Source organism: Marmota monax, unplaced genomic scaffold (genome assembly GCF_021218885.2).
Source record: "Marmota monax isolate L192 unplaced genomic scaffold, Marmota_monax_Labrador192_F-V1.1 WCK01_AAM20220418_F8-fsc00204, whole genome shotgun sequence".
Taxonomy (NCBI): Eukaryota; Metazoa; Chordata; class Mammalia; order Rodentia; family Sciuridae; genus Marmota; species Marmota monax.
Genome location: NW_026695247.1, coordinates 2,759,159 through 2,773,730, shown reverse-complemented (window position 1 = coordinate 2,773,730; position 14,572 = coordinate 2,759,159). Strand labels below are relative to the sequence as shown.

The following is a 14,572-nucleotide window of genomic DNA, read 5'->3' as shown; positions in this document are numbered from 1 at the left end:
TGCTCTTCAGAGAACATGGTATGGGCACCCCAAGAGTCAGAGATACAAAATCAGGGCCATCAGTGTGCTCACTGGAGTCTATGCCAGGCAATTCTGGTTGACAAGGACTTAAATAACTACAAGAAAGGAGAGAGGCCGAATCCTCCATAGAATGTCCTCTTTCTCTTCCAGGCAAATGAACCCCTGGAGCAGAACTAGAGGTTCTGGCCAGCCTCTTGGCCAGCCTAGCTTCTGTGGCATACTTCTGACTGTCCAGCTAGTGGACCCTCAATGTGTGCTGGGTATGCTTCATGTTCAGTGACACTGCTGGCCATGACTACCCAGTCTCCTCGATGGCCCAGCACCCGATACACATAGACCAGGTGTCTTCCTGGTAGGAACATGAGGTGCCAGGTATGCAAGCCCTGGGAATGGGCCATGGGCATGCAAACAGTACCATCCCAGCTCCACTCCCACCCAGGGCTGGGCCTTTCAGCTTAGGCCTTGCAGCCTGTACCCCAGCCCCGCTGTCCCCATCATGCAGACACAGGCCTTTCCATGTTCATTTTTATTTAAAGACTCAAAAACACAGGCATCATAGTTTGTCACTACTGTCAATTCTTCCAAAATCACACGCTGACATTGTGTATAACAGAAACACTATGCGTGTGTGTGTGTGTGTGTGTATGTGTGTGCGAACTGTGCAAAGTACAAAGGATTTCCCAGTTGGTTGGCTGAGCTGGTTTCAGGGTGTTCAGCCTGGCATTCAGGCCCCGCTGCCTACCATACTGTCTCCCTCCCTCATCCCCTTGACACTCCGGGGGGCCAGGCTGTCCTATCTCCTAGGAGTCTGCTGACCTTGCTCAGTCAAAGCTATGGACCCTAATGTGCTCCTCAAAGAAAATCACCTTGGCTGCCAAATGCCACTGCACAATTAGAAGTGGACATCGTGGGGCCAGGATGGGGTATGAGGGTTCAGGACAAAGTGCTGGTTTCATCTTCATCACTGAAACGTCCGTCCTGGGAGGCAAGAAGGCCTGAAGGGAAGGGCTACTTCTGCTCCTGCACTGTTAAGAAGGCTGAAGGACTTGGATATGTTGAAGACACTCAGACAACACATGGGGGCTGGTTGTGTATTTCTCCCACTCTCTGGCAGCCCAGTGCCCACTCCAGGAGCTCCACCCACCTGACAGCAAACCCTGGAGTTGGCTGGGCCCACAGCATCGTTCTCCTTCCCAAGAAGGGTCCAATACTCATCCCTGACTCTGCCATGAAAGGGGCCAATGTCCTCCAAAGACACCTAAACACTTGCCCCAGCTCTCTATCATGAGGTGGGGGTGCTCGGCTGGGTGGGCTGAATCCCCACTCACAATCGCTAAGTAGTGGAGCACATTCCCACCATGAGCACCATGTGGGCAGAGACTGGGAGAGGAAAGTAAGCCCGAGTTAGTAATTCTTGCTTGGTAACTGCCCTCTTTAACAAAAAGAAAAAAAAAAAAGACTATTTTTTACCTGGAGACTCAAATTAGTTCTGGTTCTGCTGGAGAATGTTTCTCACCCAGGGTGTTAATCTCTTTGGTGACAGCATGAATTTAAACATGCACAAGATTTTTTTTGTGTGTGCATGGTGGGCAACTAATTTGGCAATGATGATGACTAGATCCCTTCTGGTTGTCACGAACCCAGTGTGTAAACTAGATTTTCTCTTTGATTCAGAACAAATTTCTCATGTCCATTAATTCTATTATCATCTGGAGGGAGAGGAAGAGCCATTTTCTAGATGTGATTCCCCCAGTGTGGAAGTCACCTGGCAGTTATACATAGCCAAGTCATGTCCCCAAATAGGAACTCTGAAAATAAGTGGTCTTCATTACAAAGTCTTTATGCCAGGCAAGCGAATGCATTTCTGGAATGTGCTGCATCCCTGAAAAACACTGACAATGTCCACTGCCAAAGGCTAATTATTCAGCCTAACGTAAGGCTGAGTGGTTTTTGTAGAGAGCAGGGTTAAGAATTACGACTTTGAGATGATAAAAATACATTCCTGAGGTAAGTCTCAAGGACAAAACTGTCTGTGACAGGGCTCCTCAGGTCACTTTTCAGGGGAAGGGGCTGTTACACTAAGGAATACATATCTGTTGATGTCACTTGGGGGAGGTCCCAGGGTAAAAGCCACTCTTCCTCCTTCTCTCTCTTCCTGGACCCTGCAAGTATACAGCACAGCATCACAGCCCTGCTCTCACTTTATCTCTGGTCTCTAGCAGAGGAGGCTCTGCAAGGCCTGATATGGGAAGAGTTGTTTATTTTTCAAAAATAAGGAGAGAGAGAGAGAGAGAGAGAGAGAGAGAGAGAACCTTTGAACCTTTGCAAGGTGGTGATCTGAACTGCAAATTTTGATAACAAAAAACATCGTGTTTTGAGAATGCTAATTACAGTCATTCTCTCATAAGGAATTTTAAGAAAAGCATCTGCCTTCCTAGGCAGGGGTCAACCCGCATGTTCTTTTACCGCCACACGAAAGGGCAATTAGAGTAACCCTCCTAGACACATTTCCAGTCCTTGAATAATAATCATCACTGTCTAGACAGAGCCTGGGGTTTTGGTAAGGATTTAAAGAAATTGGCTGTTTCCATCTCCCTCCAGCCACCTCGGCAGACCCGCTGTCATCCCAGGGAGCACTGGCCAGGGCTCTGATGTTGAGGACAGGGGTTTCTCAGTGTGCTCCAAAATTCATATGGTAAATATAAAAACCCTGCCCTTTGATGTCGCCTCAGACATTTTTTCTTTCAAGCTCACCCAAGTCATTACTAGTTTTACAAAAGGGCAGCACCAGATGTATGAAAAATAGGCAACGTCTGACCTATTAGAAATATGCAAAGTCTAACGGCTGTACGTTAAAAAGATGTAAGAAAGACGCAACGCAGAGGGACGGCAGCTGTGAAACAAAAGGCGTAGCTTACAATCCTGGCAGGAGACAAAGCCACAGGGATTCTGTTCCAGTGCCCAACAGGAGCTGCGCGGCAGGCCGGCAGGGATTCCCAGGGTCTCAGGGGAGGCCCCCTGACCCCTGCCTGCCCAGGAGGGGCTAGATGGCAGGTGACTGAGGTATATAGAGGGGTGATGCCCAGGGCAGCCTGGAGAGACATTCCCCAGTGCTTCTGGCCCCAGCCCACCTGCCCAGCCCCGAGGCCTCTTGCAGCTCCCAAACTTGCATAGGTGGCAAATAACGCTGTGGCCCCATTCGAGGGCAAAGCGTGGATCTGCCCACGTGGGCATCCTCTCTTACAGTCTACTCACAGGGCACAGCCATTTCCGTGAACAGCCCGGAGGGCGCACTGACTTGGGCTTTTGGGGGAAGGCAGGACACCTCCACACTTCCAGACCCCACCCCGATCCAGGTGTCCCTGCCAGGTGCCTTGGAGAGGACCTGGGACCCTGGGCGGCTGCGGCTCCCTCTGCTCCTGGGCGGGGCTTCCCGGGGCGCCACCCCGCGGTCAGTGGCGCGGGAGCAGCCGTCCTCAGAAGCTCTCCACGAAGCTGCCCGGGAAGAGGCCCGTGCGGCCGTTCCGCTGCAAGGTCCCCTTGTACCAGCCGTCCTCGCGCTTCTTGTGGACGAAGACAATGTCACCTTCCTTCAGCTCTATCTCCGCCTCGCTCTGGGGTGGGTAGGAGACCACCACGCGGTACCTGAGGGACAGATGGCGCAGCAGGTGAGCCTGGTAGACAGGCTGGCTTCCCCGGTAACCCCCAAACCCTGCCGGCCAGCCTGCCAGACCAAGCCCGCGACTCTGCTTTTCCTCTGCCTCCCCTCGGGGTAAATCGTGCAGTTTGGGACTGCTTTTCCCACTTCACAAATTTCTATTTTTTTTTCCCCCAAATAATTTTCCACTTAATTTTTTTTTTTAAAGAAATTTCCCTTTGTGTCTTCTTGGACACAGATCTAGGACTAGCTGGAATGTTCCTTCTTGTTTGTCCCAGCAGCACCCCGTCACTTCACACTCTCCCTCTGCCCTGACTGAGCAGAGCCACTGTGCCTTCCTGGGACAGCTGGAGGGACTGAGGAAGGCCAGAGCCTTGGCTGTGTCCTCAGCCCTGTTCTGACCGTGTGACTCCGGCTCATGTCCTCAACTTGTTCGAGTGTCAGTTTCTTTGTCTAAAAAGCAGGGCTCCTCACCTGCGCCACTAGGTTGTGGCTCGTATGATGTGTAAAATGTGATTGGAAGATGGTTTTGTTCCAATGGTCATTTTTCTAAATGTGCTTCAGAATCATAAAATCATGTTGCCTTAGCGCTTCAACTAGCTGAGGCCATGTCACCAACATCATCCGGAACTCATTTTCCCCACAAGAACTGTGCTCCTCCCTCTCTGAAGCCTCCAAGGCCTCTCAGAGTCTCTGTTTTCAGACCAACATAAGATGAAATGGAACCAGGATCAGAAGCCTCCCCTCTGTGGCCTCTGCCTGCACTGAGATGGATGGCTTGCTGTAGGCTGCCGCTGTGACCAGATGCAGCCCTGCAGCCCCTCTGGGATGAGGCAGGTGCTCCCCAGATGTGAGACCATGGTCTGACCCTCTGGCCAGTACCTTGCCAAGGACCCAGAGTCCCAAGGTCTGCACAAGGCAGACCTGACAAGCCCTTAGCTACAGCCCCGACAGACTCTCTCCTTCACCAGACCCCAGCCAGGCTCCTTGGAGCCCTCTTCTCTGTTAGGTTTCACCCTGGTCTATAAAGTCTTGGACAAACACTGACAGTTTCTAACAGCTCAAGCTGAAACACTAGTACGGTCCTAACTCTTCTTAAAGTACCTACCTAAGAAGTCTCAAGGTGCCAGAAGAATTCACATGTTTGTTCCAACAATGCTTGAGGATAAGGCCTCAGCCTCAGTCTCTGGGAGGATGGGAGTGCAGCTTTACTCCAGTTACCAACCCAGTTGGGTTTCACATGGATCTAACACCCACTTTCTCTTTCTGTAAATTTCCACTCCTTTGACACTCTTGAGCCCCTACTCCTCCTTAATCCCTCATTTTTCTGTGAAATGCTCATTCACTTAAATGTGAATCAGAATTCAGTTCATGGTGAATTCCTTTCCCTATGGCAAAAGTATATCATATTTCTGCTTAAAGTCTGTCCAAGGAAGAGGAGCAAGGCTGAGGGGCTGCCATGCTCCCCGTGGGACCAGCCTGCTTCTAAAGTATTCCCCAGGGAATACAAGTGCCAGGGAAATCCCTATTGTCCCTTCTGGCAACATGGACCTCTAGTGACTGAGGAAGCTTTGCAGGGGCACATGTGCCCAGTGTCTGGCTGGGCCTCTGCACCCTCTACACTTAGGGCAGGTAACAGTTGTGCAGCAAAAGCTGGAAGAACACTGCATCCAGAGCAGACCTCTGGTCCAAAATCCAAATCCTAAAGGAATGGGTTTTATGGCAGCCAGGATATAGCTGTTCTCTCTCAGGGAAAACCCCACCTGAAAGTTATTATAGCTATCATTTTGCTGAGGTGACACTGAGCTAGTCAGCAGAGCCTAGGCCTGGCAGGGAGAAGGTTCTGAGCACCCATGTCCCCCTAACAGGGCATCCATCTCCAAGGACACTGGGGCTGCCTGAGGGACACATACCAAGGACGTGCTAGGTGGCCTTCCTGTAGGCCCTCCTGGCCTTATGGTCATCCATACTGGCCTTCCTTTATACCACACATATGAAAGACAACACTGACACATTCTGGCCTCCTCTGCTAAGAGTGCTCACCACTTCCCACCTCTCGCAGAGTAGAAGCGCAGGCTGACAAAGGGCTGCTGTGTGGCCACCCTCAGTGCCCGTGTGCACCCCAGCGTCCTCCTAGCTCAGCTCTGCTGGCCCTAGGTGCAGCAGGTGCACCCACCTCAGGCTCCTGCATTCGTGGTTACCTTTGCCTCCAGGGCTCTTCCCTATCATGGCCAAGACCGTCCTGCCCTACTCACTCACTACCTTCGACAGGCCTGTCTGTTTACCTGTTTCCTTGTTTATTTTCTGTCTGTCTGGCCCCTTGGCAGCAAGCCCCGTGGTGGCACCTGCTCCCTGCTGCATCCTGTACCTGGAATAGGAGCACTGCGAGCAACTACCTCGTCAATGGCTACGGCTCTCTGCGCTGTTGAGGACCTGCGGCAGGGGAGGCTGCAGGCCTTGTGTGGGACTGGAGGGTGGAAAGCTAGAGCTACTGGGAGGGGCCTCATCAAGTGCCAATTAGCCACGCCTCCTGGCCAGTTCCTCCCCCTGCAGGGCTCTTCTCTCCCTCTTGTCTCTCCTTTCTCAGAAAGCCATAATCTTGTTCCTCAGCTGTCAGTTGGCCTGTTGGCCTCTCCTGTGGGCGATGGCAGGCAATGGGACTAGAAGAGTGCAGGGGGCCACTCAGGCAGAGTTTAATCACAGACTGCCAGCAGTCCTGCAGGCTGCCAGCAGCTACCCCACCCACACAACACTGACTTGTCCTCCCGTCTACACTGCTCTCTGGGGCCCGCCCCTCCTGCCTCGCCCTAGGCCCTCCTCCTGAACCTGGACCCAGCTGTCCTGTACACTAGGGAGCCTCTGAATCATGGAGGGAGTTATAAAGATTAGGCACCACACCTGGCTCTCCCAGGTCTCCTGGCTCCAGACCTCTTATAGCCCCTTTTCTTCTGAAGAGCACTTAAGAACCCCGGATGACATGCTGGTTTCTGACAGTTGGCATCTATGTTGGGTGGACCTCAGAAGCTCAGAACTGACTGAAATTCTCAGCCTGAACCAGGAGGCACATAAGGAGGCCAGCACTGCTGTCCCCTCCCATCCTGGCAATGCTGGGACCAAGGCCCTAGTCTACTGGCTAGGTGGTGGTGTGGGAGAAATAGGCAATCCTTTATCTTTCATCTTCCTGGCCAGCCAGCTGGGAAGACCTGTTCCCTGGGGCCTGCCTCTTCCTCCCTGCCCCATCACCCACAGCCACACAGTGGGACCTGAAGGAGACCTGCCTCATCAACAGCATCTGGCTATCTTGAGGGGTCCTTAAGGTGCTCAGTACCTGGAGTCTCTAGGCCTGGTGTATTCTGGTCTTAGAAAAGTTGGGACCTTACAAAGCAAAAAAGAGCCCCTAAGACAGCAATTGTGGCTCATGGATTTCAGGAGCCCTTGAGGCAGATTCCTAGGCCTCTACTGGATCTACTTGATAAAATGGGGCTAAAGAATATGGATTTTAAACAAGTTGTGGAAGAAAATATTTGCATGCAGGTCCCTTAGAATCGGAGCACTGAGAGCATACAAGTTGGAAGGAAGAGTCCATCCCTTCCCAAACCAGCCTGCTCATAGTGCACGTGTCTGGCTTGGCCTGAGAAGCCATGGTTTGGGGGAAGCTGGTGGTGTTATTGGGCTCGAAGAAGGGGCACAGACAAAAAGCCCTAAGCCCAGCCCCAGAGAGCCTACAGCCTACGGCACATGGATCCAACTTGCTTCAGACAGGCAAAAGCAGGAGGCAAGGCTTGTTGGGTGTGAGTGCTGCTATTCAGAGGCAGCAGGGCTAGCCACGCTCCAGGTTCCAGTACTGAGTCAGACTGGCCAACTCTATGTGCTTTGGGATGGTTGCAGGTGCAGCTGGACTGGACCAGTTCCCATTGATGTCTGAGGGCAAGCCAGACACTGGTTCTCTGGAGAGTGGAGGAGGAAAGGAAGTAGAGCGCCTCCCATCTCCTCCCAGACCAGTGTCTAGGAGGACAGCTGGCCCCTGGGATGCAGCCAGCATTCTGTGAAATCAGACAGCATGCACACAGACCTTATGGTCCCTACCCCACCAGCACAGAGGCTGCATGTGTCCACCAGGACTGGGCTGTCCTACCTGTGGCTTCCTGCCATCCTCCACTTCCTCTCTGAACACCTGATCCTTCTCTCTCTTCCCCAAGGGAAGAAAGGCAAAGGGCAAGATGATTTCTCAGACTCTGAACGCAAGTTTTGGCTTTTGCCTCAACAGCCAGATGTGAAACAAACAAGCGACTTTAAAAAATGCAATTTGTTAGAGAGAAGTAATTTGGTGCTTCTGAGCAATTCAATGATTTAATGAGCCCAGATGGATGTGAGCTGAATTTATATGAGATAAGTGTTTAACGTTTCTGTCCAGATCATTCCAAGACTCTGAGCTATTCTCCCTGCTGCATGAAAGTAATCGACACTCCCTGTTATAGACACAAAGGGCCATGTAAGCAGTTGAGGATGACAGCTACTCTTATGTCATGATCATGGCTTCATAAATCAGAGAAAGACTCTGCCCTACTGAGTATAAATAAGGTTTGTCAACCACAGCTAATATTCACACACAGGGCTCAGGGAATCCAAACAGACAAAATCAGGAGGAATTCTTATTACTAGTGCAATTAGCTCCATGTGTGAGTTTAGGGTGTCCCGACTTTATCTAGTGTCATCTGCTTCCCTACCTGACAACAGGGGTCACAGGGTGGCCCTCCCCAGGGTGGCCTTTTCAGAGCATTTACTTCAACATGGTTGAGGACAAGTGGGCCTCTGAGAGGTGGCACCAGGTGGTTATGGAATAATGTCCGGCTAGCAACTTAGAAATGACAAAAAAATGCATCTATACCCTGGACACTAAACTGTAATGCATTACAGATGCTCCTCAGCTTATCATGGTGTTACTCCTCAGTAAACCCATCATAAATTGAAAACATCCCAACAGGAAATATAGAGGTAGTAGAGTTTTAACCTGATACCACGTGAGATTCACATCCTATAACCATACCCCAATAATCAGTTCCCCAAATAACTTTCAAATTTGGCTTCTTGAGCACATTGTCCACAGGGAAAAAAAAAACATGTTTAGGTGGCCTGAAGATTAAGTCCCCTTGGGATGGATTGGTAACCAGTCCTTTGATTTACACAATAGTCTGGGGGTGTGGCTCAGTCAGGTCTAGTCTGGAGACATATGCGTTGTCAGCCAGCTGATGTGGCAGGTTTACCAGAGCTTGCCCAGGTATACTCTCCTGAGTGGCCTCCCTCGGGGCTCCCTTTGCAATACTTTTTTTTTTTTTTTGGTACTGGGGAACGGAACCCAGGGGCACTCAACCACTGTGTTCCAGCACCCGCCCCCCCCCTTTTATTTAGAGATAGGCCCTCACTGAGTTGCCTAGGGCCTTGCTAAGTTGTTGAGGTTGGCTTTGAACCCATGATCCTCCTGCCTCAGCCTCCCAAGCCTCTGGGATTACAAGCATGTGCCACTGCCCTTTGCAGCACTTTTAACCTAAACTTCCTTCCTCTAAGAGCACTGAGCAGCCCCCACTGTCTTCCCAGATCCTCAGGAGAGCAATGGTTGAGACTTGGGGTGGGGGATGGGGGAACCTGCACACAGGAGTTTCACAAAAGACGCAAGAAGGACACTGCTGTGTCTGGAACTCAGCCACTGCCTCAGCACTGCAGGATGGACACCTCGACTCTGACTGCCCCACAGTGCCCTCCTGCCATATTCCACCTTGCACGCCTCGTCCTTCCATGAATATCTGTCATGTGAGCAAGGCAGCAGGACCCTGGGGGGCAAAGACTCTTGCAGCTGCATCCCACTGGCTTCCCTCTTCCAAAACATGCTGCAAAATGAGGTTTCTTTTTAAGAATTTTTTTTAGACTTTATTTTATTTATTTATACATGGTGCTGAGGATTGAACCCAGGGCCTTGCATGTGTAAGGCGAGCACTCTACTGCTGAGCCATAACCCCAGCCCCTACCAAGTGAGTTTTATTCACAAGCCTGCAGGGCCAGATTCCAAATGCTGTCTGGACTGGAGCTGTCTCAGCCTAAAGAGCCAGCACGTCCATAGTCACAACCTGTCCAGGCTCCGTGGACACCAGGTGGCCTGTGGCTGCCCAGGTTGAGGTTGAGGGGAACATTCCTGGGACTCATCTGTAGTTTGGTGTCAGGCTATTATTTTGCAAACACTGCTCTTTAATGAGCTCTGCAGAGTGCTTGGGGTCAAGGAGCGTGCCCAGAGTCTTTAGGTATAATAACCCCCTGATTAGACCAGATATTCTGAGAGTGGCAGTGGCTGTCTGAATCTGCTAGTTAATCAGAGACTCCCATGATTTTTTAGAATAGTCTTTCAAGATTTCTTATTGAGGAGTCTGGAAGTCACGTCTTTGAAGATAGACTTAGAGGTGTAGGGAGCAGGTACCCATGGGAGATACAAGAACAGCTATGAAAGATCTAGAAGCCTGTCATTCTTCTGACAAGCCAAAAGACCCACTCTGTAACCTGCGATGAGACACTGGGACCCATGTTCAGTATTCACAAGGCAGTTGGTGTTTGCCCATGGAGGGAGGAGATTCTGACAAGAAGGAGCTGCCCCAAGTTGGAGGAGGCTCCCTTGGGGAGGGAAGTGGGAGAAGGCAATGTGCATGTGTGGGAATATATTTGTGTATGTGTTCCAGAGTTTGTGTGCATTTTGTGTGAGTGTATGTGTGTTAGCAGCGTGTGTGTATGTGTGTGGTTTGCGTGTATGTTCATATGCTATGCAGGTATGTTCACATGTGCCTGTGTTTGGTGTGCGTGTATATTTGTAAGTTATGTGTTTGGTATGCATGAGTGTATGGTGTGGTGTGTTTGTAGGCGTGTGGTGTATGTAATATGTGTGTGAGGTATGTGTGGTGTGTTCACATGGTGAATGTGTAGTGTATCATCATATTATGTGTTTTCATGCTGTGGGGGGCAGTGTGAACTCGATCACTTGAAGGTCCAGGGTCACCATGGGGAAGGCAATTCCCTGCACAGCACTGTTGCATGAAGAGGGGACACAGCTGCACCTTGGGTGGACAGGGCAGTGCTCCTGGATTCTGGAGGATTTGCCAGGGCTGTGACTTGCTCCGCACTATTCTCAAGCTAAGGATGTCAAAGTCCCTTTATAGGACCAGTGAGCATCCTCTGAAGGGGGCTGCTGTCTATGCACCCCACAGAGTAAGGCTTTTCAGAGTCTGGACTCTGTGGTCAGAAAGCCCTAAGCCGAATCTTTGGTTAAGCCACTAACCCATCTGTGTGACCTTGAGCAAGTGATTCAGCCTTTCATGAAACCTCAATTCTCTCTTCTATAAAATGGGGAGGCTGAATTCACGGGATTGGTAAGGAAGATTATATCACATAGAAGGCACTCGGAAATGCTGGCAGATACACATATCATGCAATGCCTGACCATCCTGGTGTCCACAGCCAGCAACTCTCCTAACTCTGGGATGTTCTGAGCATCACATCTGTGCAGAATATTCAGTTGACATCAGCCTGCTACTGACTGCTACTCTAATAGTAGGTTGTAACATGGTGCCATGCTTTCCCTCCTCGGCCTTGTGGAGACACTGACCCTTCCTGCGGCCCCAGTTGATGCTCCCAGAGGCACAGCTCAAAGGCACCATCTAGATATCTGTAACTGCACTGAGAGCTAAGAATGTTGCTCATTTTGATATGGTTGAAAAGGAAATCCAAGGCAGATTTTAAAACGTGAGAAAGTTGTAGCACACTTAAATTTCAGTGTCCTTACATAGAGCTTTCTGAAACACCAGACTATTTGTCTACATCTGGCCTGTGGCAGCCTTCCTACTAAATAGGTAGAGTGACGAGTTGCCACAGACGTTGTAAGGCCCACCACATCTACAATTTTTTTAATATGCGGCCCTTGACAGAAAATGTATATGCCTTCTTTGGTCTAGATGGAAACTTATCTAGCCCCTTGCTGGAAGTGGTAGTCTCAGAGGTCCGCAGGTGCTCAGGATGGTGGCTGCCTTTTTGGGCTGTGGTGCTAGCACGACTGAGCAGCAGTATTTTAGCAGAAATGCCAAGATTGTTTTCTTAGGAGATGGTTCATATTTTTATTACTTAAGCAACATCCTAACGTGTAGGACCTGAGTAAGGAAAATATCTTCTTGCTATCCTAATCGCACATATGGTAATCTTAATCCTCAGGGAAGCCCCAAATGTCCCTGTTCCCCAAATGAGCCTCCAGACCTTGGGGGACCACCCCGAAGCATGGCCACAAATGTTGCCAGCCCACACTCCCCCTTACCTCTCTCTAGGCAATGGCTTAGGCTCAGGACGGATGGCAGCCATGGAAAGAGATGCTTGCCGGGAAGGGGACAAGGAGAAGTTCAGATCCAAGGAGCCGGCTTTCCTGTGCAGTGGCTCAAGCCCCATGGCTCCCTGCATCTCGCTCTCTATGGGGCAGGAGCCTGCCCTGCCATGGATGGACAGCGAGGATACTTCGGGGCCCATGGCGCCCTGGAGTGAGGTGTCCAAAGCCATCTGAGGGTCATGGGTTGGAGAGATGGATGGCGGGGAGCGCGACTTCTTCTTGGTGGATGCCCCAGCTAGAAGTTTCAGCAGCCCACTCTTCTTCTCTTTCTAGAGAGACATAAGTTTGAAACCAAATGGGTTAACGCTCCTAGGAAGTACAATCCTCTTTGGAACTTTAAAGATTATCTTGTGAAGCTGGTTAGAGGAAGAAAACAAAAGCTGTGCTTCTTTTCTTAAAACTTGGAAGAAGTGTCCCAGAAGGACCATGCAGCTCTGGGGCGAGTTGGTGCCATTCCCTTGGGAAGACTCTGCATGTTGGCCATTCTGACACACAAGTCCCCTCCCCACTGCAAGGCCCTGGTCCAGCCTGGAAATTTCATGGGCTGAGTCAGAGGAACCAGCCGATAGCATTATTTGCTTTCTGAAAATATTTCTGGTGGGGCTTCACATGAAGCAGGGGTCACAGTGGGGCCTGGCTCTTCTAAGAAGAGCCCCCAAAGAGTCCCTGTGTCATGTCTTGCTGATGTCACACAACTTTTGAAAGAAAACTGCAGGGCTATGCAGCCTTACCTGAGGGGTTAGTTATTCCAAATTGGGCTTCTTGACATAACTCCCTCATCCCCTGAGGATGAGCTAAGGAATGTGTTTTTGGTTCATTTGGAAACCTCGGGCAGCATTTTCTATAAACTATCCTTTGCATAAAGTGGCTGATAGAGCACACAGAAAGTGTGCTGAGGTGTGTGTGTGTGTGTGTGTGTGTGTGTATTCTATATGTTCCCAGCAGAGCCTGCATGCCAGGGAGGAGTGCTTGTCCCTGAGCAGAGGGCAGCTCTCGAGTGCTGTTCCCTCTCACACCAACAGCAGCGGGAGGGTTGGGGCCCTGCTCTTTGGTGCACTTTTCCCTGAATTCCCTTGCTGGAAAATTCCCTGGTTCAATCGCTTCCCTAGCTTCCCTTCCTTAAGAGAGAGAGAGCCGCTATGGGATGAAGTTGACTGTTCTCCTGTGCAGAACGGGTGAGTCAGCTGGAAGGATCTGTGCTTACAATCACCAGCTCGGTGTCCATGTCATCCCCTGAGGATGTGCAAACCCATCTCCTGGCATGGACGACCTTTGCACCCTGCAAATGGCTATCTGCTGGCAGAACAACAGCCCCAGGGTTTTCATCAGCACCCCAGGATTTCTCTGAGTGAGCCTCACCCAGTAGGTCCCACGCTTTATGGAGTCAGAGCTGGCTCTCCATGAACACAGGGCAGCCTGGCTGGGCAGTGAGACCAGCCTAGAAAAGGAGCCCAGGCAGTGTCCCTGGATGGCCTGGAGAAGCTTTCAGGTGGGCCACTCCTTTCTGTGCTGGGTTCTGTGAGCATAAAGGTTAAGTGCATGGGGTCTGGGCCTCAGCCTCCCTCAGCGGTCTGTGGTGATTACTTGGAAGGCATTTAAAACATTGCCCATCAGCACTCTAAGAAAATTGTACTGTATCCCTTCATTGAGGCTGGGCTCTGTGTGTGTGTAAGTACTGGTAAGTATGTGTGTGTGGGGATGTGAGTGTGGACGAGTGTGTGAGGTTTTCATCGCTGTGAACAAAATACCTGACCAGAACAACTTAAAGGAGAAAAATTTTATTTTAGCTCATGATTTCAGAGGTTCAGCCCATGGTCAGCTGACTCCATGGTTTGGGCTGAAGGTGAGGGAGACCACTGTGGCAGAAGGGCCTGGTAGAGAAGGGCTGCTGCACTCATGATGGCCAGGCAAAGAGAGGAAGGGGAAGGGGCCATGGGGAAGATGAACCCTTCCAGAGCACACCCCCCGTGACCCACTCTCCAGCCATGCCCCACCTGCCTACCGTTACCATCAGTCAGTCCATTCAAACCGGGATGAACTGGTTAGGTTATGGCTCTTGTGATCTGTTATTGACACAGGAGCTTTGCGGAGAAACAGAGAGAGAAACACAAACACTACACAGAGGAGCTTTGACATGCAGAAGTCTGAAACCGCCATCACTGACTGGGTCATGATGGCCACTGGAGAGTCTACTTCGACCACAGGGCTCACTGGACCCCGAGGTGGACAGATGGGAGACTTGCTCTTTCTACCTTCCTCACCACACAGGCGGAATGCTGCTAGTGGGGAGAGCTAGTGGTGCTGAAGCCTTTTTAAAAATGCACATCTCTAGGGAGATATATAGCAGTTATGGTTTAGAGGTGGTGTCCCCCAAAATCTCACATGTGAGACAATGCAAGAAGGTTTGGAAAAGAAATGACTGAGTTATAACCGTAACATAATTAGCGAATTAGTCCCTGATGGGATTCACTGAGGGGTAACTGGAG

General features: G+C 50.6%; 1 protein-coding gene across 1 annotated transcript in view; it reads right to left on the bottom strand.

The window, feature by feature from the left end:
- Positions 1–513: 513 nt before the first annotated feature.
- Sh3rf3 (SH3 domain containing ring finger 3) overlaps positions 514–14,572 on the bottom strand; it is a 340,679-nt gene continuing 326,620 nt past the window's right edge. Inside the window, exons 9-10 of the mRNA XM_046420254.2 lie at positions 12,021–12,355; positions 514–3,666 (exon numbers count right to left, since the gene is read on the bottom strand). Coding sequence (XP_046276210.1) covers positions 3,498–3,666; positions 12,021–12,355 — 504 coding nt within the window. The 3' untranslated portion in view covers positions 514–3,497. The remainder of the gene's footprint in view (positions 3,667–12,020; positions 12,356–14,572) is intronic.